The 27,527-nt window shown below is 43.0% G+C and overlaps 2 protein-coding genes across 5 annotated transcripts; both read left to right on the top strand.

The window, feature by feature from the left end:
- The first annotated feature begins 1,225 nt into the window (after window positions 1-1,225).
- On the top strand, window positions 1,226-10,004 carry rbm14a (RNA binding motif protein 14a). Of its 4 annotated transcripts, XR_009939192.1 has the most exons (6): window positions 1,226-1,309; window positions 2,341-2,710; window positions 3,003-3,927; window positions 5,811-6,011; window positions 8,357-8,480; window positions 8,600-10,004. XR_009939192.1 is itself a non-coding variant. In XM_062536685.1 (5 exons), exons 2-5 carry the CDS (start codon window positions 2,362-2,364, stop codon window positions 8,376-8,378), a joined length of 1,497 nt encoding a protein of 498 aa, XP_062392669.1. In that variant the 5' UTR covers window positions 1,226-1,309; window positions 2,341-2,361; the 3' UTR covers window positions 8,379-10,004. The 4 variants fall into 4 exon arrangements, 3 of the variants coding, with proteins under 3 accessions (XP_062392669.1, XP_062392668.1, XP_062392670.1); XM_062536685.1 differs by having other exon boundaries at window positions 8,357-10,004; XM_062536686.1 differs by lacking the exons at window positions 8,357-8,480; window positions 8,600-10,004 and having other exon boundaries at window positions 1,274-1,309; window positions 2,341-2,391; window positions 2,506-2,710; window positions 5,811-7,753.
- A 528-nt stretch (window positions 10,005-10,532) lies between these two features.
- Window positions 10,533-27,406, top strand: actn3a (actinin alpha 3a). Its single transcript, XM_062536683.1, has 21 exons — window positions 10,533-10,874; window positions 17,534-17,648; window positions 18,091-18,210; window positions 18,814-18,900; window positions 19,058-19,145; window positions 19,525-19,603; window positions 20,841-20,922; window positions 21,124-21,209; window positions 21,323-21,415; window positions 21,664-21,894; window positions 22,489-22,636; window positions 22,892-23,042; window positions 23,146-23,254; window positions 23,691-23,831; window positions 24,103-24,285; window positions 24,542-24,676; window positions 24,890-25,069; window positions 25,503-25,649; window positions 25,762-25,827; window positions 26,183-26,341; window positions 26,827-27,406. Exons 1-21 carry the CDS (start codon window positions 10,743-10,745, stop codon window positions 26,983-26,985), a joined length of 2,691 nt encoding a protein of 896 aa, XP_062392667.1. The 5' UTR covers window positions 10,533-10,742; the 3' UTR covers window positions 26,986-27,406.
- Window positions 27,407-27,527: the final 121 nt, after the last annotated feature.

The raw sequence follows: 27,527 nt of genomic DNA, 5'->3' as shown, positions 1-27,527 counted from the left end.
AGATATAGGCCTACTAACTATAGATCATATACTGTAAATGTAATGTATGACTATCTGTGAGCTGCATAGGGATTGTTGCTTTGTGAATGCATCTGAAGTGATCAAATTCCCTATTTGTACTGTATCACTGCTTGTCATGTGCTACAATTATCATTTATAATGGAGTGACTATGAGATAATAGGCCAACATCATTTTGAACACGGTCAAATGGCATAGGGTGTTATCGGAACCATTTCTTGGACTAAGAACCATTTCTTGGACCTTGCAAATACAAGGTACAGAGAAAGAATTCTCTCAAAGTGTGTTGTTCTCGTAAATTAAACAAAACTACCCCTCACACAATAAGACTGTTAGTCACAGGTTGGGCTTATGTGGTATAGGTGTGTCAAGAAGCTGTCTCCCAAGCATTGAGTTCATAAGGAGAGATTTACAGTATGTCAGGAATCTCGTCAGTGAAACCACTTGAAGCAAACCGCCTAACATAATAACATCAAAACCAAGCCTGACGAGAAAGGTGTGCATATCAGGGAACACATGTAATGGGTCACACCTTGGGTATTAAGTACTTTGTTCTACAATAACTGCAGGATCAAGTGTTCTATAAATATACATGGATATTGATAAGGTGATTGCTACTGTATATGATTGATAAATTCCTTGCACCAATGAAAACAGTTGGCAGAAATGAAATGAGGAACTCTTGAAGACCCAACTCTTCAAAGAATACCTCCTACCCTAACAAACCTAACACACATTACATGCGCTTCTTTCTCTTCCATTCTCTACCTCCTTCCCCTACCAGTCCTATCACACTTTAGTCCACTTATAATGTCAGCTCTCATCTAGTAATAGATTGACAGATGCAGCAATCCAGGCTCCTCTGCACTGCAGCTTGAATAATATTCTCTTGCTGTAAATTGATTTCTGCAAAATGAATTAAAGACAAAAAACTGTTGGCAAAGTTGGTATAGATTCCCCGTGTCTAGGCCTATTTCAAATTATTATGTTTTTATTAAGTTATTTATCTTTAATTGAAACGGAATTAATCCCCACCTGCTCTTTGCAATTTGCCACTGAATATATCGCTTAGGAGAACATGAACCATAGGCCCTTATGTGTAAAATGACATAACTGCATATTACTTTTCACATTGGAACGCTACATAGCCTATTCTGTGCTGCATTTGGGAAAGATGTACGGCTTTTATTTGCACGAATTTCTACGATTCATAAAGCGTTCCTTCTAACCGGAAATGCTACTTCAGCTTGTACATTGTCGCTAGATGGTGGATATACTGCACCGCCTCGGGTAAGATTGGAGGCCGCCATAGAGTTTATTTTCGATCCTTCTAGAATATATTTTCATTCGTAATGTTATTTTTAAAATGTTTCATAAATTATAGTTGTGGGATCGAGGCAAATGTGTTACTCTTTTGATGCTAACAACAGTTTCCTTGGTCATTGTTGGTGCGGTTCCTAAGCTAACATTAACATTAGCTAACAAGCCGCGCCGAAATTCTTTGTACAGCTAACGTTAACTGTTTTACTTGCCTTGGTCGTTTAGCTAGCTAGACCTCCTGATTAATGTTTGTTTAGTTTGGCAACTGAAGACTATGTTAGCTGACATTATTTGGAGTGCAGCTGATTTTAGGCCTACAAACCTGTAATAAATAGGCAATGTATGCTTGCCCGTAACATTACAATACGTACAGGGACACGTCTAGCAGCTAACCTTAGCAACCTTAACGTTAGATGCTAAACGCTTTAAAACAAGACGTTTGCAGCTAGGTTTCCTGACGTAATTTAACCTTAGTTAACTTTGCTAGTTACGTTCTAACTAGCACGATTATAGACAGAGACGTATCCTTTGAAAACTGTGAGTGAATCGCAATAAAAAAAAAATCTTCAACTAAACTTGATAACTAGCTATCCTTAGCTGCTAACCATGTCGTGTGGGCAAACGTTAACCGCAAAAGTCAACGTTAACAGTCGGCTAACGTTAACATATCTCCATTCTGTTACATAGAAACGACAACCATCTTGTTCACAGTTTTGCAAGTGTTTTGACTGTAGACACAACGACGGTGTGGTTAAAGATGACTGAATGATGCACATGGTTGAAATAAATTATGTCGCTCTAACGAATATCAAGTTAGCAAGAACGACCTAGCCTAGCTTTTGCGCATGTTGCCCTGAACGACGGAAGCGACGTGTTGAATGGTGGACATGTGGCGTTGTAATGAGACTTGGCGCTTTATTTTTCGGTTTGAACAGACATCTGGCATGTATACATTTTTGTCAGGTGCGTGTGATTACTGACTTCTGCTTTCTACTCTTCAGGTGTGCTGTGGTGTAGATGCGATGGATAGGAACAACGCGGTAAAACTCTTTGTGGGTAATCTTGCGTTGGACACCTCCCAAGAGGATCTGATGACTTTATTTGCTCCATATGGCCAAGTTGTAGGCTGTAGTGTTCTTAGGCAGTTTGCCTTTGTGCATCTGCAGGGAGATGGGGCAGCAGACCGCGCAATACGCGATTTAAATGGCCGTGATTTCAAAGGTCGAAACCTAGTGGTGGAGGAATCTCGAGGGAGACCCCTAAATTCAACCAAGGTGTTTGTGGGCAACCTGAGCGCTATGTGCACTGCAGAGGATCTACAAGAACTTTTCCAGACCTTCGGCAAAGTAATTGAATGCGACAAAGTTAAAGGTAAGCCATTGTCTGATTGGCTCATTTTCTTGCATAGAGCTATATAATGGGGAGGATTGGTAATAAAAACTCATGAGTTAGCAGGCTATGTATACTATGGAAATGTATAGAGAATTGGAAAATGTGTTGTTGGTCTGAACTTCAATGGAAAAAGTTTAGATCGATATTGACAAGTCTGATGATGAATGAAGAACACTATTTCTATAATGTGATTGTACTGTTTCAAACCACACAAGCTCTTGATCCTGGACCATGGTAATACTGACCTTGTCTTGCTGATCTTGCTTCACAGCCAGACTGTCGTCGTCAGCAGGCTATGCCTTTGTTCATATGGAGCGTAGGGAAGATGCTTTGACTGCCATCGAAGCTCTCCATGGAACGACATATAAGGGTCGCCCACTCTCTGTGGAGCTCTCCAAGATCCAGCCCAGCAAGCCAGTTACTACCTGCATGATCCCCTGTGTCACTTGTGGAAAGCTCGGCCACTATGCAGGTGACTGCCCGGCTGGGAAGGCCTCCATGGAGCACCACCAGAGTCAGGCTGCTGTTCTGGCTGCGGCGGCAGCAGCCGCAGCCGGCCTTCCCCTTCAGGTGCAGCAGAGTGTGCACAACTCTTTCTACAACACCACAAGCTTCGATCCGACGTTAACGGCTTTGAAGAACCTGACAAGCGGCACCAGCGATGGCAAGCCGGTCAGCGCGGCTGTCTACGGAGCCCTTGCCAGTCAGGTGTATGGGTCTGTCGCAGATCAGGTCTTAGTGGGAGACCAAAACGACGCCCCAGATGGCTACAACAGTCAGTACAATCCAGCGGTAGCAAAAGCTCCAACCCCTGCTGTTGTAGACAACCCAGCGTACAACGCCACCCCTGCCCTCCACAGCGCCGCCACAGCCCATGGTGCAGACTCCACTGCCCAGGCCATCTTTGAAGCAGCGCGCGCACGTTTTTTTGAACAAGGTCAACAGGTTCTCGCAGAGCAGCAAGCCGTCGCAAAACCACCAGAAAGGGACCGCAGTCGTAGCCCGGTGCGACGCTCTCTCCTACCCGATCCAGTTCCAAAACCTTTTGCATCACAGCAGCAGCCGCAACAGCTGCAGCAGCAGCAACAACAGCAGCAGCAGCAGCAGCAGCAGAGAGCAGCACGGCGCGCCCTCCTTCCCACACCACCCGGTGGGCCAGAGGAAGCTCCATGTGTAGATGAGGACCCAATCACCAGGTACCCATTCAGCATTTTCAGACACTGCCTTACACCGTACCTTTTTGTAGCTTCCTTTTACTGATGCATGATGGCTGGCTTAACCTAGTTATCCATGAAACAATACAGGCATGATTTTGGAGGCGGGGGCAGCAATGTATATATCTTTCATTATTAAGGGTGTCACGATTTCGATTTTCTATCAAAAGTAGAATCGACGATGCAGCCACACCCCCCATGTCACGTCCAGCATGTATGCCCAAGACGCAAAACCACACACGTGTTAAACTGCAGCATCAACACTCCTCAAATTTTAGGCAGCCAGTTAAAAAATGCACATCAACTGACCAAAATTAATTCCACTTATTCCATGAACACTAATCTTGTGTCTCTTCAGAGTGCGCACAAACATTCAAAATTATCATTCTGTGTTGCTTCATTTCACCATGTTCACATGTCTATGTTTAACGTTTCTTTTGTTTACAACCTCACATTTGGAACGGTTTCAAAATAAAAATGGCTTTCAAAATAAAAGGCCCCCGAAACAGAATAGGAAAAAGGCAAAAAATAAATAAATGAATAAATAAAAAAAGATTGAGAATCGAACAGAATAGTGGCTTTACAATCGAAAATTAAATTGAATCGAGGATTTGGAGAATTGACACCCCTATTCATTATGAAATGTATAAGTAACAGAACATTTTATGGCAATGAATTTTGATATTTGAGGATTTGTGTTCCTCAAAGCAGTGTTCCAAAATATAGCAAAGACTAACTTAAAAGCCTGAGTGTACGTCTGCATATAGCAGAAGATGGCAGATAGGACATGCGCTCGTGCACATTGGTTTCTTCAAAGTATAGGCTGCTGTTGTGGATACAGTACGTCTCTCAGCAGTGCAAAGTCTGCAAACTGTGAACCACAGTGCTTGAATTAGTATCTCCGTTGAGGTGAAAACGTTTATTTTGTTTAGATTTAGATGCAGTTCTCTTGCCTTCAAAATGTTATGACTTCGATATCTAAATAGAAATGGTTACTTAGTTTAAAATAGCATTGCTGGTAATCTGATTGGCTGTTATTAGCTGGTGCATGAAATAAATATATTTAAAAAGCCCACTTGTTTTAATAGACCAATTTGCCTGTCTCACGATTTGAGCGAACATATACATTGTGTGCCCTTTGAGTCTGATAAAATAATAATTTGCATAGATTATATATTCTCTTCACAAGAGCCAGTGATTGTGCAGTTAGTGCATTTCCATAAATGGCTTAGGCCTAGTGTTCTCATACAAATTTTAAAGCTTTTGCACCAAGGGTGGCCGTGGCAAGAGGCATTGTTTTTGTGTTCATACGTATGTCGATCTGAACCTCTGAACCTCTGTCTGTCCCAATGTCGTGAACAAGATATCTCAGGAATAGCACAAGGCCAATGCTTCAAATTTGGTATAAATGTTAAGTTGAGCTCAAAGATATTCTGATTTTAGAGGTCAGAGTTCAAAGTCACTGTGACCACATGTATGTCCATTCATGTTAACACTATCCCCAGAATGCCTTGAGGCACATGCTTCAAATTTTGTAGAAACTGAAAATGAATGGTTTTGAGAAAACATTTTTTGCTAAAGGTCAAAGTTCAAGGTCACTGACCACATGTATGTCTCGTTCTTTGAAAGTAATATCTCAATAATGCCTTAAAGCATATTCTATGTAAATGCTTACTTGGATTAATCTAACATGTTAGATTTTATAGGTCAGATGAAACAAAGTGGTCTAAAATCAATGTTATTTACATATCCCAACAATATATCAATTTGAATCACCTTACAAACCAGATTCAGATTACAACTTGGCTAGCTTGTTATGATCACACCTGAGGTCACCCTCTCCTGTCTTCCCCCCCCCCCCACAGGTGCTACGCCGAGTACTACCAGCAGTGCCAGCAGTACCAACAGTATCAGCAGTATCAGATGTACCAGCAGTACCAGCAGTACACCTACCCGCCGCCACCGCCACCCATGCCCGTCGCCCCTGTGCAGCAACCAATGATGAACCACATGATGGATGTCCAGCAGCACTACATGATGCCTGGCGCTGCCAACTCACCTAGCGTGTATGAGCCGCCGCCATCACACAAGGAGCCCCTCCTCCGCCGTCCTGACTACTCCCACTTACACACACCAGAGCCCCCATACCGATAGGTCTTAGCACATCAGCTGTGTGTGTGTGTGTGTGTGTGTATGAGAGGGCGCGCGCTTGTGAGAGAGAGTGTGTGTGTGTGTGTGTGTGTGTATGGATGTGGGGAGGGGGAGCGGGGTACAAATGCTGAATATGTGTTGCTGGTCCTGTATAAGAGCAGTGTATGTGGCTTTGAGTTGACTGGGGGAGTGAGTGTTGAATATTGGTAATGACATCCTTAGAAAGAGAGTCCATGGAGTCCCAAAGGTCAGACGAACTAAACTTGTAGTGTGGATAATATCTGCCATCACAGTGGGCCACCTTCTTGCTGTCTCGACCCATCTGGTTATTTAGTTTTACCAGATGAACTTTTTGCCTGATTGGAGTTTAGAGTTGCATTTGGTTTATTTGATTACCATTGATTTTTCAATACATGTGGCCAGAAATATCCACTGAATGTGCCTTCTAAATAATTGTGACCAGTGTCTGTACCATTGCTTACTTAACCATCGTACAGATATTACTGAGGACTCCAAGGGAGATTTAGGGTTGTCTGCTGTAGGTGTGAACTAGACTTTTGCTTTTTTGCTCCTCATTGTAGACATTTTTGTTTCTAGTTTTAGAACCAAGATTTTTTTTGTTTTTTGTTGGTTTTTTTCCCGAGTATTTGATCCATACATGTTAAAGGACAGTACAGGTATGCGGGATGCTTAGTGAAGGGCCTGTGTGTGCACGTGGTGGTGTGAGTGAAGTGCCAGACCATTTTGACAGGGAACACTTAGGATACCATCCCCAGCGTAGGTCACATACAGGACAGGGTCACACACTTACATACTGTAGTCGCTTTGTCCAATTCTCTTTATTGGGATCGGAAGAGGCTTCTGGGGTCAGTCGTAGTTAACTGCATCACATCAACAAACCCACTGCCATTTTCATTGAAGCCTCCGGTTCCTACCTAGACAAACTTGCTTCATACACACAATCCAGCACATTCCCTTCCAGTGCAGACTTCATGGTCTGCACATCCCTTTAAACAAACCAAACCTCCGAATTTTTTTTCGATCACCATTGCTAAGGGGCGAAACAGACCTCTAGAGGGGATCAATCTATTGGACATGCCTTGAGGGGGGAGGACTAATTTTATCAGGCATCCGTTTGCATAATGGTTTTTCTGACTCCTATACTCCTATACTTCCTATACTCTGCGTGATGCAAAGAGTGTTACGGCATAGCTGTCAAATGGTTAAAGAACAGAGCTGTCCATGCTTATCGCTGATGAGCATGCGTCTTCATCTTCTGCACCCTGGTCAACATGTCTGAAAAGAGCAGGATGTTTTGAAATTTTATTTTTTCTTTCTCATGTCATTCTTTCTTAGTTGGGAGGCCTTAACGTAAAAACCACTGTCAATATGTCCTGTTTTCATTTTTATTACTTCAATTTGACTCTCACCATCACACATGTCACAGCCGTCATCTGAGAGCTGTATTCTCCCATCTTTTTTTCTCCCAAATATAAAGAATAGAAACTGTGTTTAGTCGTTGTGGCTGACACACTAAACGTCACAGCAGAAATTTGGTTTTTAGAATAAAGGACAATGAAGTGCTTAAAATAAATGATATGTATCTTGTGCCCATTGGCATAATATTCTAATTAAAACATCATACCTTACCATAAAACATCAAGCCCAAAGTTATTGTTTCCAGCATTGTCCACTGCAAATAGGTTGAATAGACAGGAGTCTTTTGGAATGATCTCAGTCTGTGGTATGAGCTACACAGTTGAGTACAACAATGCCTTTAGGAGAGTTCTATCTTTACAGATGGGTTCTCTTGTCATGTGAATTGTAATAGGCAAGTAAGTGCAGGAAGGTATACAAGATTGTCATAACATGTGACTATATTGTTTAACTGGTTATATGGATATCTCACAGCCATAACTAGTCCCATGCAATGACAATGTTTTTATTGAAGGCAATCCCTGTGAGGTCTTAGTTAGCCTCACACTGAAACCCCCAAAGCACGAGATGACCTAACTTGAAAAACACAGTTACTGACAGACATGAATTGAAAACGTCAACAAGTACTGAGATGTCAGTTGGCTTCATCCTAGTTAGTCCTGCCGTCTTGTCTGGGTGAGGGGGGTGGGAGTGGAGGGCGGCGGTGGCGTAGCTCTACACACAGCACCAGGCCTACACACATGTAAACCTGTATGTCGCTGCTGCTGTGTCTGTGATGTGTTCATTCTGTAGTGCATGACTGTTACTTTTACTGCTCTTCCAGCCACGTTCTCCCTTTTCGCTAACTACAGCTAAAATGGCTGCTGGGCCCATGGATGCCATGTTGAGTGTGACCGGGGGGAAGAGAATTAGAGTCGCACAGTGCCACGGACGCACTCCCCGCAAAGGTAAAGCCCGCTGCCCCCCAACCACGCCTGCACTTTGACCACACACCTCCCCTTATTGATCCCAACCCCTCCTGTTGGAAGGCTCTGCCCACTGAGGCAGGCCCGCTTTATGTTTGCAGAGTTGATCCATAATGCTGGAGGCCAAGAAAAACTGCCACAGAAACCTCCCCACCACACAAGGACCTGAGAGGTGCGTAAGACCGCCACACATACAAAGAGCTATGTAGTCGGCCGTACCTCAACAAAAAAACACAACCTAGGGGAATCCTGGCATGGCAACCTAGGACAACCGTGTCAAGGTCCGCTACCTTTTTCGTGTCCATCAGACATATTACACAGTGTCTTATCCTCCATGACATCTGACCCAAGGTCTCTTAAGCCTTCTGAGAACACAATGTCTGTAAGCAAGACACATTCACATGAAAGCAATAGATATGGTAATGGGTCCATTTTGTTTCTCCCAAATGTAGTGTGAATCACTTCATTCAAATGAAAAGGCTGAAAATGCGTTCATGTCAGTGCAAGCACGATTGTTGCTGTCTTAACCTTAAGACCCACCCTAAAAAGTCGAAAAGAAAAAAAACAAAACACACCGAACCGTATAGATTGGGAATGCAGAAATTGTTGCCTTGGCTTGTTGTGTGGCATTTGGTGTTTTTTGAAGTGTTTCCAGTAAGGCGAGACGAGACGTGCACTCAAAACTGAGATGCTGCGGCCCGCTCTGTGAAGGGAGAGCTCTGCTCTAAGGACTCAAAGAGGGTGGTAAGCCACAAAACACACAAGAACGCAGGTAGGGCCTTGCACCTGCAGTCCATGCACACATGGTAGGTGAGTAACCACACATACATACATACACACACCTCCACACACACCCACACACACCAGCTCGGTCCCATGCCTCCCCATCAGCCAAATCTACCATCCCTCCATAGTCTCAAGGTCCCACCGTCCCCAGTCATGGGGCCGCTGCCAACACAACAGATGCCCAAACCTGACTTTCAGGAGATTTCGGCAGACTGGTTAGCGCTTCAAGAAAAGTAAGAATTGGATTACCTTCATATTGGATGTGAAGCAAAATACACCCCCCTTCCCCCCATCAGGATTGGGCATCTTTTATATAGACTTCAAACTGAAGTGGTCCAGTCATTTTAAATGGACCCCTTGAGAGTCCTTCCTGAATATGAATATATTTTGTGTTTTCTTTTCTCTTTTTTTATGTTTGAGTTTTAAGCTGTAAAGTTTGCATTTCATGTGACTTCTTATAGAACACAATTGCATTTCGTGATATCTTTATTTTGCTAGTGGATCAAAATCTGACAAGTGGAAATTGTATGAATGATTTAAGATAACAGCAAAATATTAAAGAGTCCAGCCCACCTCCCCATACCTTCCCTCAATAGATGGACCTTTTCTAATTGTTGGAGTGTTTCATAGTGTCTCTGGTGAAATTGGCTCCTCTAAAGCTTCGGGTAGCCTTAAATACTTTGTACTTTGTTCTTTGTAAGACTCAATAAATGATACGTAAAGGCATTGATGTGTCAGACTCACTTTCTCACTTGAGAATTTAATTATGCATTTTATATTAATTGCGCATGCGTTTTTATGATAATTCAACAATCAATTAACATAAGCATTAATGTCGCACTACGTTTCCATTTTCTCAGTGAAAATGTGCCAAGTCATTTCTACCGCGTGCAGTAGCCATGCGTGCTGAACTGTGTGGTCCTTTTAAAAACTTCTGAGGTGCAATGGTGGAACAACAAAGTGGTAACGAACGTCAGTCACTCGCAACTTCCCAACTTGCCAGACGTGGAGTATTAAACAGCCCGTTTTCCATCAAAGACAGTAATTTTAAACATTTCAAAGCAATCTACTAGTAGGCTGTTTATAACCCCACACCGCCTTAGTGGTGCGTTTTACTTTCAGGCAAGTCGTTCAGCCGTTGAGAAAAATTGAGCGGTGCGGTCATGGCCAACTGAGATACGCCTATTGCCTTATTAGTGAGTCACCTGTGACCACACGATGGTTGGCCATACATATTGAGGTGCTGTCACGTGTATTCTTCTGACCAGGGGTAGAAGCTCTGGCAAGCAGTTCGTCGGGCGGTGGGAGCAGCAACTTCAAGGAAGATTTCGGAGTTGGTGTCTTGGAAAACCCACACGGGCTTCAGAGTTTGCGGCGTAGGGCTTTTATGTTGAATTGGAGGCACAAAGCCTTTTGATAAGGTTGTCGGAGGGATAGTACCATCCCAGAGGAGCCAAAATGATGGAAATGGAAACGCAAGTGACTTACCACACCGAGTCTTACATGACGACGGAGGCATATATGACCCAAGAAGATGATTGGGACAGAGATGTATTGCTCGACCCCGCGTGGGAAAAGCAGCAACGTAAGGTAAAGCTGTTTCCCGTCATCAATAAATAAAATTACCCTTATAGTGTAACACTCTAAAGTCAGACCACCGATTTATGATGAACGATGTAACAGCTAGAGCCTGCGACACCGATATCCCCCCTAACTTCTTCAAAGTCTGGCGCGCGTAATTGCGTTTGGCGAGGGATTCGCTTCCGGAGTGTGCAAAGCGCACGAAACATTATATTGAATTTACGTCCATAAATGCAAATGGACGGTGTTTCTGTTTTATGCCTGCCTGCAACCGCGCAGATCTGGTTGAATCCGAAGTTAAATCACATAATGAATCACACTGTACACATTTTGAAATAATGTACAGCCTTGGCGTATTCTAAGACGTGACAGGACAAGTTATTAAACTTTAAATGCATTTTTAAACTTACAGTAGGCTAGTTGCCAAGGATGGTTTGAGTATGCAGGCCCATCACTTTCGCTCAGCATGTCTGCATCTCTTGAAATGTCCCGTGTGTATCGAAATGGGAAAATAGTCAGACCGAATTTATTAGGATAAGGATGGATTAAAAAGCTCCAGATGTGCAACTTCACGTCGTGAAGTGATTGTGGGTGATCACTATGAAGTTAACACCGTAGAGGGACTTGGGACTGAAACACCTGCAATACAGTAAGGCCAGCAAATCTTTAATGATTGCAACAGGTGGGGCGCCAGGGTAGAGGAAGCGGCAGTGGAGGTAAATTCTCTAAAAATACTGCGTAAAAACACACTCCACCCTGCCCCTAATAATCTTATCCAATTTACAATTATTGCCGTGAGGCCTGTGCAAATGTTTGCCTAGACTTTTAGGCTAGTCGATTAAGAGTTGATAATGAAATTACTATAAATATAGATCTGATCTCTAAAATATTAAGTGCCTTTTTGATGCTCACGTTTGACAAAAAGTGATGGCCACAATAATAACAGTAGGCTGGTATATTTGGTAACAATCATATAGACCAGTTGAAATGTGCGCTGCAGACATACCATGTGCAATAGTAACACATCTAATTTATTGGTTTTTTTATATACTTTCATAGGCCTATGCATATATGTATTTTAACCCTGCATGAGTTTCCCTTGTTTTGTTGAAGCCTGTAACAGTTTATGCTTAGTAGTCACCCACATTTTGTTGTAGCCTATTAGTCAAACTCCTAAATGTATGCCTCTAGAAGTTATGAAAAGTGTAAATATATGGGCCTAATTTGGTTACTACAAGAGCAACATGATTAAACGTAAAAGTAGCCTGAGTAAATAAATGACTGATGCTAGAAAATGTCCAAAGGAATGAGATACCAACTCATGAGGTAGGCCTACCTTTTTTGCAGAGCTGAGAAAAGGCCTGCATTATGTAACCAAGTACAGTGTTTCACTTGAAATTGCTTGTGGTCAGAAATAGATGGCGGATCATTTTACCTAAGAAGTTACCAGTTGCAAGATCTAGAAGAAACATTTGATGCAAGCAATACAAATGCTTTGAAATGCAGGAAACTTTACCACTACCCAGATATTATTAATGTAATTTGGCCCTCCGTTACCACACATCATGATTTCCTTTCATTGCCTGTATATGTTTTTGATACAGACAGAGAACAACAGTTGATTAACTGGTATGATCTGAGTAATTGGTCTTGACAACTTTGCTTGATAGGTGGTTTGGAAGACAGCTGGTATGCTTAACATTTAAAGTGTGCTAAGCTACAGATCCACATTTGATCCAGTTATATTATACAACACAGAACTAGTGCCAACGTAGTTCAGTTGCTTGCATTGTGGAAACAGTTTTCTCAGCAGAGCCCTCATGTTTATTATTTTCCGTGGGGATGACCACTTACATTATTTTCACACCCAAAGTTATTTTAGGGACCTGTGTTTTTGATAAATGTATGGGCAGACTGTGCCATTATGACCTGGTTCAGTGGTGAGCACACTCTCAGTGCAGTTGATTGAAAGTCTGCCTGCTGCTGTTACATGGGATTTGGCTTTTAACCAGTGTCTGTGTTGTAAACGTAGAGCAAGCATTTATGCTCACAGAATAGTGAAGACATCTCTTGAGATTATTACAGCCATGTAGTTTCTTTTATTTTTATGAACGGCTCCTCAAGCAATGTGGATTCATCATGCATTAAGTGGATTCATTATCCCATACATTCACATTTTCCTGTTAGAGAAGTTCTGTGTTATTGTAGCAATAGTTTGGCCTTGATTTCATTGATTAAAACAGTTAATGAGCAGTTAATAGTTGGGTAATGCCTGTCATTTCTAACGGTGTCCACCTCTTGCACTGCTAAGGCAGGCACGTATGTGGGAAGCCCTGACTCCAACTGAATGCACTCCAGGCATAGCCGAGTCCTCTATCCAATTACGCCCGTGCATCAGTTACAGATTATTTTCAAGAGGCCAACATAGGAAAAAAAAAAAAAAAAATACACTGACATGCTACTAATGTGAGTCAGTGTTATCATGGAATATCTAAATAATACACTGATATTCATTGGAGTGGTATGGGGGGTTTTACTTTTAAAGAATCAGTTCTTCCTGCTTCTCTGGTGGTTTTCTCTGGGGATACGGTAGAGAAATATACAGTATGTTACCATATTAATATACCGGTGTGTTTTAAAGCACTTTTGTAATCCCACTAATGTGTTAAAGTTAGTAATGAAGAAGTAGTAGTAGTGAAGTAATTAACAGTATTGTCAAATGTATAAAACACTACGTCTGTGGTGTGTATGTTAGGTGTGTATTATGTATATTATATTATAGGCCTGTAATATGTGGAATAGCTTACACAAGGCAGGAGTGAGCGTACAGCGGATGGGCCTTGGACACTCCCGTGGGGGTCTGAGCCATGGCTAAGTGAGAGGGCTGGGGGTGGGGTGGGGAGGGAGAGATGAGAAAGTCATGAGTATGATCAAATGGCAGTTACTATTCCAGAAGCGGTGTCCTTCTAGGGCAGCTTCTATATACTACCCAATGTAAGGATGAGAGGTTGCTGGGGGTGGGTGGGGTGTGGGCTCCAAGACTGGGTCATGCAGGTATTACTGATCAGCTTTTAGGGGAAAAAAGCCACATAATGCTCATAGTTGTTCTGGCGTTAAAGTGGCATTATGGAATTCTGGTATAAACCTAACAAACCACTTAGTCATGCACAATCCTGATTGAACTGAAGAAAGCTTGCTAACATGCTAACGGGCCTCTTTTTGATTTAGTTGGCAGTCTTGCTGTAAAGGTTTTTCCGTCTTGGACTACACACCTACAGCGCATAGCCTTGAGCACCAGTGAGAAAGGCTGGTGTGACTATCTGGCCTTCACGTTTCCATATACCATCAAAATGAATCTGAAGATCATACCAATAGTAGTTGCATTTGAAAACATACCTCATAAAGTGGCAAATTATCAATTTCTTATGCTTGATTTATCCTTCAGCAGTTATACGCTCTCAATAAAAAATAAATAAATATTGTGGTTGGTGTTGAGCTTATTGACTGGCATACAGGAACATGAGAAAAAAGTGTACCTTACTGAGAGTGTTTTAACTCTTATTTCATGAATGTGCACAAGGTAAAACTTAAAGCAGCAGCTGTATACACATTAAAACGTCATTATTTCATATGTCCACAAGTGCTTAATAAAAGTAATCGTGATCAGGAATTGTGTTAATGTCCAATTCTCTTCCGGTGTGTTGCCAAGTTCCTGTTGTTTTTCATATGAGGTTTGTCAAAGGGCCAGCTCCTAGGCTTCAGGAGTGACTCCACTCGAGAAGGCCCTTCCCTGTGACCTGAAACTGGACACCTAGCCTTAAAATAAGGCAGTTGCAGGTGCTGTAAATTCTCACAAGCTGTTTAACACATTTTGTCCTTCAAACTCATCAATCACCGACTGAGGCGGCTCCCGGTAATAAGGCCAGGAGCACGAGTTCCGCTCCGTAGAGCTTTTCTCTGTTCGATGAACGCTTCCCTCAAGTCTCAAACAAATACAAGGTGCTTGTTGCTAGAGGTATACACGGCTAAAACATTTTCAAAAGTTCAGTCTGGAACTGGACGTGGGGGGTAGGAAGGACGTTTGGTTCTCGTGCAGTGGTAGCCTGATATGAAAACAAGATCAGATCTTGTATTTAATGTGTGGTCTGTATAGGTGTTCATATATCGGCATACATTCTGTTGTCCTCTAGTCTTCATTTCCTGCACTGTATCTCCAAGAAAGTATGTTGAGCTTTTCTAGGTGAACAACTTTGTAAAGCTGCCATGTGTTTATGATGTGTAAGTGATCATGGCTATGACGAGCTGCAGTCCTCCCAGAAGTTAGGATCCATTACATGAAGGGCCATACTGTCCCTCTGGACAATTTGCGAATTTGCCAACATATTACAAATTAATTAGGGGCTCTCAGTACATATATTTTCATGGTCTCTTTAGTCAGGTGACATCTATTGTTAACTGGTAAAGTTTAAAAGGACCACTAACATTCAGACAGTTGGGTTAACAACATTTAGTTTTTCTTGCTAAGAATTGTGTGTAGGGGGATGGTCACCCAAGCTGTCTGATGGATGCATATTTGTCACTAGGGATCCAACATAAACAGATAACTTAATTGGTAATGACTTCCACACGTGACTGGTGAGTTCTGGGAAAGCAGCTGTTTTTTTTAGATTACTTTCACTGTACTTTGTAACCCTGCCAACATAGGTACTTCTATCTCATATCATTCTGTGATTACAATTAAATGGGTCATTTGTTTAAAATGATTAGTTGATGATTTTTACCAACCAAAACAGATTAAAACATTTTGATATTTGGAAAACGTCTGTTAATGCAGTAAATATTTGTTCTGAATGATTCAGTTCAACTAGTATGCGTATAGGAATGAATAGTTTTATAAAAATAGAAGTATACCTGTTGCATTCGGACGTAGAGGTAAAAGTCTGGCTATAACTTAATTTAAATGTATTGCCTTACATTAAACGTATTGATGTATTCATCACACAAATACACACACAAATGTATGCTCACGCCCCAAGGAATCCAAAATCATCCACTGGCCCTGGCAATAGCTAAGCCTTGGGTGCCAGCCTCGCGTTCTCATCCAATAACAACAATAACCAGTGCTGTGGAGGCTGGGCTCCAGCCTGATGACCCAGTAATGCCAGGCTGCGTGCCTGTGGAGGAGTGCTAATCCAGGCAGATCCCTGGCAGTGTGCCCCCCCCCCGCCTCCCCATGGCCCCCACACTGGCCAGAGCATCCCCGAGCCCCCACACTGCATGCTAACCCTCGGATCGCTCCAACCTCACTCCTTGTCAACAATAAACACCAACCTGATGGTGACAGGGCAGAGGATTAGTTTTTTTTTTACCCCTTTATGCACTTGTACTGATGAGTTCAGTTTGAGTTTTTGCCATGTCCATGACCATGCAGCCACTGTGCATTTATTTTTACACTGTCATATAGAGTATGGGGCAACAGAAATTGTTATTTATTTATTGGTCATTTATGAATTGGCCATTGGCTAATTGCTGTTGTCTGTGCAGAATACAATATTGATAAATGTGCATTGCTAGGATGATTTTCTTCAGGGGGTGCAAGGGCAATACCTGTGTTAAGATGGGGCATGTAATGAGCATTTCAGTATTAAAGATGCGACAGAAACGTGGTTGCAGTGAACTTAATGAACTGTGAACATGAACGGTAGGCGATGTTCCTAATACCCTGATTCTCCTAGCATTCTGCCATCCCTTCTGAGTTGCGAGTCGCTGTGTAAGGAATGCCATGCTCTCAGCTGTCTGCTGGTGTCCCATGGCTACCCGATATAGCCTCCCGAGCTCCCTGCCTAATGTCTCCCCTTCACCCCAACCCCCCTCCCTCTGGGGGGGGGGGGAGACGTGGTCTAAATTTGGGCATCTGTGGCAGTAGGAGGTGATTTGAGGGGTGGACACCTGCTGCCGGAGAGGCTCCTCTTCCAGGCCCTTACATCAAATTACATGGGCCCGGGGCATTCTTCAGCCTGCTCCTCGCCTCTTTACGGCGCTCCCTCGACCGCTCGCTCAGTGTGCGCTCAGTGTGCGCTCACTGGCCATACAATCAAGTGACATTCCCTGTGCTGGCCCTTAACCTCACTGACGTAATATGCCCCCAAGACAGGACCCTCGAGCTTTTACCGCCGAGCTATAGAGACAGGCAGGGCCCTTTGCAACACAAACACACACGCTACTCTTAACAGCAGCCATGTCCCGCAGCTATCTGAGGACTGTAACTAAGAAGGTGGCATCATTAGTAGAGGGCTAACAAAAACAAGTTTTTTTTTTTGTTTTTTTTCCCCATGTATGGCAATGCTGTCTGGAAATGGGTTAATGTAACATTCTGCAAGGGATTGAGTAACATGAGGCTAGAAATGGAAATGATTGGAGTTACTAACACAGTCACACCATCAGATGAAAGTGTGTGACAATGCATATTAGTGTTGGTTATTATTTCCATCAGGATGCAGGGAGGCCTGCTGGCAGGTAGAAATGGGTGGTCACTGGCATGCATACTTTAAGCAGTCTCAGTGAGACAGGAATCAACTGCATCTACTCACATACCTAACAAATCATCCCGTTTTTGTGGCCTGGCTTCATAGCTAACTGAACAATTTCCTATCTTTCCTTCTCCAAAGACTTTCACCGCCTGGTGCAACTCGCATCTGCGCAAAGCAGGCACACAGATCGAGACGATCGAGGAGGACTTCAGAAATGGGCTGAAACTCATGCTTCTGCTGGAGGTGATCTCAGGTGAGACTGGAGGCGGGGAATCCTTGGACTGTAATGGCACATAATGACAGAGATGTCTTCTCTGAAGGGATAGTTTTGCCAAGTTATTAGCAGTCCTCTGGGGAATCTGTCACTCAATCTATAATCGCACTCACACACACACACACACACACGCACAGATATATATTCAGGAGTAGCCATCAGGAGGTAGCTATTTCTGACTAGAGGAAGGGTGTCTTCTGGGTGTCAAACCAACACAAGTTACCCGATAATGCATTTCTCTCATGTGAGAACCCCATTAGAGTGATTGAGAACAGCAAGTGTATTGTGCTAGCTTTTAACAATGGCCTTGTTAAATGACACACATCAAAAAGTTATGTGTGATTACTAGGCCTATGATAACTTTGCAAACTGCCAGTTTCTTAGTATGATTGTATTTGTTTGTGTGTGTGTGCTTTGACAGGTGAACGGCTCCCCAAGCCCGACAAAGGCAAAATGCGCTTCCACAAGATCGCCAACGTGAATAAGGCCCTGGACTATATCTGCAGCAAGGGTGTCAAATTGGTGTCCATCGGTGCTGAGGGTGAGACTTTGAAACCAATGCCCACCAACATTCAGTAGACAGAGGTCACACCAGGGGTTAAGTCCATACCTCCCATACTCTCTACACATACGTTAGTGAGCTAAGCATGCATACTAACAAACTTGAGTACACATTTAGACTTTCCCTGCAGTGTACACTGTTTTAGAGGAAAGACTAATAATGGCCGAGTTTCCCATATTCGTTAAGAAGTGCTAAGAACTGTTTAGGAGAGTTCTCAGAGCTAAGAAGTTCTTAGCACTTAAGAGTTTCTTAACGAATCTGGGAAACCTGGCCAATATTATTGATAGATAGCATCTCAGTTCAGTTGCACCAAGCAACATGTGCAACATGAGCTTCACACAAATGCACTGGTGAAATTAAGCATGCTTACTATAAAACATCTATACGCTGTGATCTGTACACTGCTTTGGAGGAAGACTCTAAAGTATCATTATAGAGAACAACATTCCAGTTTCCTTGCACATTTAAGGATCAGTATGAGCTTGAATTTGCTCTCTCTGTCCACAAGATGTCTCTTGAGGAAGCGTTTCCTTTTAATGTCTGTCTTGTGACATTTTGTTCGGTTTTCGTGTGTGTCTTCAGAGATTGTTGATGGAAATGTGAAGATGACCCTGGGTATGATCTGGACCATCATTCTGCGTTTCGCTATCCAGGACATCTCTGTTGAAGGTAAAATGCCATAGAAGTTTAGGAAATTTCTCAATGTTGATGACACAAACGTCCAGTTGAGTGGTTGTGCAGTGGTGTGACGTCCAGTTATGTGCGTAGATTACAAGTAACAGTGAGTGTGCATTGTCTCATATTTCTTCTTTATTTTTTTGTCCAGAGACATCTGCTAAAGAGGGTCTGCTGCTTTGGTGCCAGAGAAAGACTGCCCCCTACAGGAATGTCAATGTGCAGAACTTCCACATCAGGTGAGACGGCCTATCATCGCTCAGCCAGTGAAAAGTATTCACCTTTCTGCAGAACTGCTCCCACACATGTTGTCCACCCCTCAGTAATGGCTTTCTCCTCAGTCCACTGTGACACTGTGCATCTTCATTCACAACACTGTTACACCTGCATCTTCATTCAATCTGTCCAGCTTTAAAAAAAAAAAAAAAACGGCCTATCTGAGACATTCGGTCTCCCTTGCTCTCATTAAACCAGTCATCACAGTTTCTTGACCATTTCCTTGCTCATCCTCCTATCTTTTCTCCTCTCCCTCCTCTCCCTCCCTCCCTCCTGCGTCCCTCCATCCATCCCTCCATCTCCCTCCTTCCCCCTCTGTGCCCTGTCTGGTCTGTGTCTCAGCTGGAAGGATGGCCTGGCTCTGTGCGCCCTCATCCACAGACACAGACCCGACCTCATTGACTACTCCAAACTGCGCAAGGTGCTCTCCTCTGCTCTTGCACCCTTGGCTCCTCTTGGCTTTATATATGTGCCCTTTACGTTTCATCTCATTTACAGCTTGAGCTCTTGTCATATGATTCCTCTCTGATGTGGTTGTGTTACAGTGTGTTGTTGCTACTGACAACATTACTAAAGCATGATGTGAGGGAGACCTTGCCACGAGCAGATACTGTTCTGTTTTACACTTGTTTTGTCATTTGGTCAAAATGATGTAAACTATAGCAGTATCTGACACAGGTCTGATCTATACTGAAGACTGCTGATATGGTACAATGTCTGTGGTGCTGTACGGTGTGAGAGGGGCTTTTAGTTGTTCTCAGCTGACTGTATTTTCCAGACCTTGAGTTACATTGTTTTTTAGATCAAGAGAGTGCTGTGACTTAAACATCAAGTAAATGGGCTATTGAAGATGTTCATTCCCCAGTAAAACTTGGCTTACCTAGACAGCAATTACTTATAAGCTGAGGTGAAATAAACCATCCATGGCTTTATACTTCATAAAAGCCTCAGCTTTACTAATGTAGTTACTTACATTCAGTAAACAAACATGTAGACAGACAAATCTCAATCTGTTAATTTAGCTACACAGTTATCACCATGTATTTGAAAACTGTCAGCTGACTTGAGTATGTTATAGTAGTAGTAGAATAAGCCAGCAGAGGGTGCTCTCACTCTGGCCAGTCAACCAAACTCCAACCACACTGGACCACTCTGGCCAGTTCAGAGAGAGGATGCTATTCGACTCTGATGTAACAGTCTGGAAAATATGGCAACAGATTAAAAAAAAAAAAAAATCTCACTTGAAGCACTTGCATGATGTTTGATGTTTAATTAAATTTTGATGTTTAACTGAGTTGATTTAGTTTTTATCAAACAAATTCCATTTGATACTATCATCTGTTTGCTTTGAACTTGAAGTGGACAGATGTGGAGAAATGAGGCAAACAAAGTATGAGCATAGTTTTTGTGTAGACCTTCTGGGATGACTAATCCGTGTTCCATGACTTGTCCATGCCTTGGCATAGTTAGTGAAAGTGAATGGACATCATATAGTGCATAATTCACAACCTTGTGCAGATGGTCTTTCTTCCCCTCAATCTGCTTTCTTAGTCTGACACTATATTAAAAGCTGAAAGCTGGAATGTGCCTGATTGTCTGTTGGCTTTCAGACTTTGATCAGACATCTGACGTAATGTCTGCTCATATTTTGTTTGTAGGATGACCCTATTGGCAACCTCAACACTGCCTTTGAGGTAGCTGAAAAATTCCTGGATATTCCCAAGATGCTTGACGCTGAAGGTACTGGCTATCAGTTGAAACATATTAATGTTAGAATGAAACAATAGATCAAAGTGCTCACAATGCTAAAGAGGGGGGTTCGGTTTCCACTTACACTGACAAAATACACACACACACTGCGCTGTGTGTGTATTTTGCTGACAAAGTCTCTCAATGAAAGCACTTGTAATATTCTTGCTTTATTTATTTTCTTGCTTTCAGATATTGTGAACACACCTAAGCCTGATGAGAAAGCAATCATGACCTATGTTTCATGCTTCTACCATGCCTTTGCTGGAGCTGAGCAGGTGAGAGAAATCTTCAAACTTAAAAAGGTTTCAAAAATGAAGTCTCATTTATGGTAAGAGAGATCTTTCGCGAACGTGACTTGAACGACATCTTGTCTGCGGTTCTGTCACAGGCTGAGACAGCAGCCAACAGGATTTGCAAAGTTTTGGCCGTGAACCAGGAGAACGAGAAGTTGATGGAAGAGTATGAGAAACTGGCTAGTGAGGTAAGCCCCCCCAGCCCTACACACTGAACACGGCCCCTTAGGGGTTTAACCAATAAGGGCCGGGTTTCCCAGATTTGTTAAGAAGCTAATAAGTGCTAAGAACTTCTTAGGAGTGCTCTAAGAACGTTCTAAGAACACTCCTAAGAAGTTCTTTGCACTTAAGAGCTTCTTAACGAATCTGGGAAACCCGTCCAAGGACAGCTTGCTGACTGTGCTCTTGACTGGTGTGGGTCATGGCTGTCCTCTAGCTGCTGGAGTGGATCCGCAGGACCATCCCCTGGCTGGAGAACCGCGTGGCGGAGCAGACCATGCACGCCATGCAGACCAAGCTGGAGGACTTCCGCGACTACCGCCGCGTGCACAAGCCCCCCAAGGTGCAGGAGAAGTGCCAGCTGGAGATCAACTTCAACACGCTGCAGACCAAGCTGCGCCTCAGCAACCGCCCTGCCTTCATGCCCTCCGAGGGCAAGATGGTCTCGGTAAGAGCCCCGTTCCCAGAGTTTCATCTCCCCAGGGGACTCTGCCTTTTCCTTCTCACTAAAATCACGTGAAATGTAATCAGGACATCCAACACACTTCTGTTGGCAGTCTGGTGTGTGTCTCAGGAGTGGGTTATGTTGTACATAAAACTGACACTTTTCCTTTCACACCTCTCATGATAAAGAATAATTAAACATAGTGTAAAAGATCTTGCATGATTTTCTCCCACTCACATGCCAACATCATTGATGTAGTCCAAAAGAGAAACACAGTGCTTGACAAACACAACAATGTAGTGTTTGAGGTGTAGGCTACACCAATGTAGTGTTTGAAGTGTAGGATACACTGATGTAGTGTTTGAAGTGTAGGAAACACTGATGTAGTGTTTGAAGTGTAGGATACACCAATGTGGTGTTTGAGGTGTAGAATACACCAATGAAGTGTTTGAAGTGTTGGATACACTGATGTAGTGTTTGAAGTGTAGGATACACCAATGTAGTGTGTGAGGTATAGGATACACCAATGTAGTGTTTGAAGTGTAGGATACACTGATGTGTGGTGTATTTACCTGAACGGCCGTGCCTGTCCTGTAGGATATTGCCAATGCCTGGAAGGGTTTGGAGCAGGTGGAGAAGGGCTACGAGGAGTGGCTGCTGACTGAGATCCGTCGCCTGGAGAGAGTCGATCACTTGGCCGAGAAGTTCAAGCAGAAATGCTCCCTCCATGAGACATGGACTTCAGGTGTGTGGCACCTCACTCACATTGTTTTGTCACATGCTGATCAAGCCAAGGTCTATTTAGTACTTTGAGATCATTGACTTGATGTAAAGTGCATTATAAATGAAATGTATTATTATTAATATTATTATTTGACTACCAAATACCATAAGTATTTAGCTTTCAACAAATGGGAGCTGGCAGTGCACTATACTGTACTCGTCAGAACTCAAAACCGTGTATGCTGTATGCTGAAGTAGCTCTTTCTGTTCCCCACAGGAAAGGAGGAGTTGCTGGCTATGAAGGACTATGAGTCCGCCTCTCTGATGGAGGTGCGCGCTCTGATGAGGAAGCACGAGGCCTTTGAGAGCGACCTGGCTGCCCACCAGGACCGAGTGGAGCAGATCGCTGCCATTGCCCAGGAGTTGAAGTAAGACAAAGACACACGCCAGGGGGGCAAAGGGACACTGATTTTGTCATTCTTTTGAAATGTTTTAACTCACATCGTTTCCCCCCCCCCCTCCCTGTACTAGTGAGTTGGACTTCTTTGATTCTGTCACCATCAATGCTCGCTGCCAAGCCATTTGTGACCAGTGGGATAATCTGGGCACTCTGACTCAGAAGAGGAGAGACTCTCTGGAGGTAGTGTACACAATTCGTAAGCTTAGAATGATATGTTTCTATCACCGTTTAGGGTCGTTCTGAGATATTGAGCATCACAAACTGTTATGTAGTATAATCTACTTTTATAGCTCAACAAGACCATCACCCTACAGGTACTTTGAGGATAGAATATCAAAATCCTGGCACAGTTGGGAATGGGATTTTTTAAAATGGCCCAAATGGAGATAGAACCTTATAATTCTGAGGGATTACACAAACAACTCATTGTTATATCTGATATTTAACCTAAGTAGTGTACGTAAAGACTAAATATTTATTTATACTGAAAATGTTAACTCAATTGGAATGTAAGTACAATGTAAGTAAAGACTGTTGTAGGGAAAGTCTGATGTTCCCTTGAGGTGATTGTGTGTAGTGCTTCTTGTGTTTATTGTGCTTGTCTTGTGTTTCCTAGCGTGTAGAGAAATTGTGGGAGACCATTGACCAGTTGTACCTGGAGTATGCTAAGAGGGCAGCACCCTTCAACAACTGGATGGACGGAGCTATGGAGGATCTGCAGGACATGTTTATTGTGCACAGCATTGAGGAGATTCAGGTGAGAGGGAGCAGGTGGGACACATGAGAGGGTTCTACAGTCTGCAGGTCACTGACACACATGTGCTTCTACTCTGTATTCCGTTTCATTATCAAGTATCAAGTTTGCACTGCACTTTCCTCATACTTTTTTAGTGTCCTTTACTTGCCATATACGTAATACTGGTCATTTGAGATATTGTTTTTGGGATTTCACCTTTTTTCAGCAGGGAAGTTCTTTTTTTATATATATAGTCGTTGACCACTTTCTTACCACCTTCTTCTCTCTTCAGAGTTTGATCACAGCCCACGATCAGTTCAAGGCTACCTTGCCCGAGGCAGACAAGGAGCGCATGGCCACCCTGGGCATCCAGAACGAGGTGATGAAGATTGCCCAGACCTACGGGATCAAGCTGTTCGCTGAGAACCCGTACACTAGCCTCTCTCTCCTGGACATCAACAACAAATGGGAGAATGTAAGTCAAAGGACACACATACTGTATTTCAGACCTGTTTACTTCCTGGTTCTGGTGAAACATGACCCCCTGCTGACCTCCTGTTTCTGGTCATACATGTACATGCTGATACATTCCTTCACATTATATAAAAAGTACATTTACATGAAAAAAAGCAGCCCTATATTCTACAGATATGTTGTTTTAGGGAAGTGCTCTTGAGAGATAGATTGTGGAATAAATGTGATGACTTACTCCCCATCCCTCTCTCCTCCAGGTGAAACAGCTGGTGCCAATGAGAGATCAGATGCTGCAGGAGGAGGTTGCCAGGCAGCAGTCTAACGAGAGACTCAGGCGCCAGTTCGCTGCCCAGGCTAACATCATTGGACCCTGGATTCAGACCAAGATGGAGGCATGTTTCAAATAGCAGTGTTTTTCTTTGACAGTCATCATAATGATAGATAGTCAACTCAATAAAAACATGTGTTGGCTATTTATAGTCAGTTATACATTCAAGCAGCACTAGTTTAATGTTACTAGTTATTTATTTATTAATTAATTAATGTTATGATAAATTATACTACAGGAGAACCATTAACGAGCCCTTCTCTCTGCACTTGTACAGGAAATCAGCCATGTCTCCATTGACATCGCTGGCTCTCTGGAGGAACAGATGAGCAATCTCAAGCAGTACGAGCAGAACATTGTCAACTACAAATCCAACATTGACAAGCTGGAGGGTGACCACCAGCTCAGTCAGGAAGGACTCATCTTTGACAACAAACACACCAACTACACCATGGAGGTACCGCTCATTCTGCAGTTCATCAAAGGCCGCCATTTTTGGCCCGACTTATTCTAGGACAGAAAAAAGGAAATTAAAAAATTAAAAAGCCTTTACTTTTAGCTGGCTATTTCATTATGAAAAGTTAAAAACAGGGAGAAGCAACCCACGTGTAGCGGCATAGACAGCCTTCTTCAGGGTTACTCTAGGACAGTTTTGCAAGGACAAGCCAAATAATAATGTTCTATTGATCTTCTAGTGTAACTGGATGCAAAAGGGAATTTTTCATGGCTGCCATTGCCATGTGTTTTCTGAAGAGGGTTTAGCCTTGGGCTCTGTAAATCACAATGTGAATTCATACAATAGAGATGGAAATTGCTCTGACGTAACGCTGCCGAGTGGCTGTGCATACGTCTCTCCCCCTCACCGGCTCCCACTCTTGCTCTCCCCACAGCACATCCGCGTGGGCTGGGAGCAGCTGCTCACCACCATCGCCCGCACCATCAACGAGGTGGAGAACCAGATCCTGACCCGCGACGCCAAGGGCATCAGCCAGGAGCAGCTCAACGAGTTCAGGGCCTCCTTCAACCACTTCGACAGGGTGAGACAGGGGACACTAATAAAGCACAGAGAAAGGCTTTGATCCCGTAATGGAGCCACTTTGAGTGGGGTTAATGTACTGAGCGGCCTCTCTTTCTCTCATTATCTTGCAGAAGAGGAACGGCATGATGGACCCAGACGATTTCCGTGCCTGCCTCATCTCAATGGGCTACGATCTGGTATGGGATATATTTTTAATACATGTATTATAATATAATATAATATGATATAATATAATATAATATAATATGACTATAAATGTATATTTGAAGAGTTTGATTCCAAAATGCTATATATCCATTTTTAAAAACATTAAAAAGTCATGTTATTTAATTGTGTATTTCAGGTAATATCAATATGTAATTGAGTAAAGATAAATCAACTAAACATAAACCAATACAGTTCCACTGTAATTACTTGCAAAACAAAATGTAATTTTTTTTTCATGAAAATTCATTAAAATGGTGGATATAGCGTTTTGGAACCAAACTCTTCATTTGTAAAACGCTAATTTCCCTCTCGTTCCATTCCCAGGGTGAGGTTGAGTTTGCCCGCATCATGACCCTGGTGGACTCCAACAACACGAGCGTGGTCACGTTCCAGGCCTTCATCGACTTCATGACTAGAGAGACAGCTGAGACAGACACAGCTGAACAGGTCATGGCCTCCTTCAGGATCCTGGCATCTGATAAGGTGAGCCCATCTGCTTATAAGTATACTTAACGTGAGAACATACCTGTAGACGTACATTTCAAATATAAAGTAGTAGAATACATTTTCAAGCGACTGTTTGGAATAATTTCCACTTGGCTAAAATATTTTCACTTGACTGTCAGTGTAACCATTTACTTACAGGCTAGACTGAGTGATAAATGGGGCAAATTTTGAGCAAATGTTACCACGCAATCACATGATATCCGTATAGTGATCTTATTAGATACTTGCAGCAAGTTGCCAACTGATTAAAGATTTCAGTAAACAAAACATGTAAACAAAGATATCACCTTATGTCACTGGGAAAGTGCTATAACCATGGAACACAGTTCCTATTTCCCTGTATATCATCAGCCTTAGTCGTGAGCCTGGCTCAGAGTTAGTGTGATGAAACCACTGGACTGGCTCCTAATGCTCAGTCGTGACTCTCTCTCTCTCTGACTCTGTTCTGGGATCTGTTGCAGACCTACATCACGGTGGACGAGCTCAGGCGGGAGCTGCCCCCAGAGCAGGCCGACTACTGCATCAGCCGCATGACCAAGTTCATCGGCAGCGACGCCCCAACAGGCGCCCTGGACTACATCTCCTTCTCCAGCGCCCTGTATGGCGAGAGCGACTTGTAAAGAGACTCCGCTCTGTGTCAACGAACCCTCCCTTACTCTATCCCGATGCACATATCAACTTCAGAAAAAAAAGATGCACTGCCAATTGGAGATTCTATACAATCTCTTGAGTGAACAGACTCAATTTATCACTTCTTTGAATGAATGATTCAGTAATGATTCAAGACATATTAATTAAGAAGCACTTGTATTAAAACAATTGAGTGTGGTGGTGAAGTGCTTTCTCTCTCTCTCTTTCTCTCTCTTTCTGCTATCACTTCACTTCTGTATGTAGTGGTGGAATACTTGTCTCATTTACTGTATCAAGAAGACTATGAAGTTTAGATTTTATTTTTGACATTTCTGGACTAAACAGTCCCCTCCATCTCACATATGTGCCTTTATTCAGGAGAAATCAATAAATAAAATCACTTCTACCATGGTTTCAAGTCTTGGCCCTTTTTTCCTCCTTGTGTTTAACGCTATTCCACTCTTACACTTTACAGTTTTGAGTGACGTGGTGTGTTCCACGAGGGGGCGATATTGTTTTCTTTTTCCCCCCT

Source organism: Sardina pilchardus, chromosome 5, assembly GCF_963854185.1.
Source record: "Sardina pilchardus chromosome 5, fSarPil1.1, whole genome shotgun sequence".
In the NCBI taxonomy this organism is placed as follows: Eukaryota; Metazoa; Chordata; class Actinopteri; order Clupeiformes; family Clupeidae; genus Sardina; species Sardina pilchardus.
This window is presented reverse-complemented; position numbering and strand designations above follow the sequence as displayed.

Excerpts from the sequence above, each read along its gene's own strand:
- rbm14a (XM_062536684.1), top strand. The coding sequence starts at position 2,362 with ATGGATAGGAACAACGCGGTAAAACTCTTTGTGGGTAATCTTGCGTTG. Across the intron at positions 2,711-3,002 it reads TGAATGCGACAAAGTTAAAG|CCAGACTGTCGTCGTCAGCA; the intron begins GTAAGCCATTGT and ends CTTGCTTCACAG. Across the intron at positions 3,928-5,810 it reads GATGAGGACCCAATCACCAG|GTGCTACGCCGAGTACTACC; the intron begins GTACCCATTCAG and ends CCCCCCCCACAG.
- actn3a (XM_062536683.1), top strand. The coding sequence starts at position 10,743 with ATGATGGAAATGGAAACGCAAGTGACTTACCACACCGAGTCTTACATG. Across the intron at positions 19,604-20,840 it reads ACTACTCCAAACTGCGCAAG|GATGACCCTATTGGCAACCT; the intron begins GTGCTCTCCTCT and ends TTTTGTTTGTAG. Across the intron at positions 21,895-22,488 it reads CCGAGGGCAAGATGGTCTCG|GATATTGCCAATGCCTGGAA; the intron begins GTAAGAGCCCCG and ends CCTGTCCTGTAG.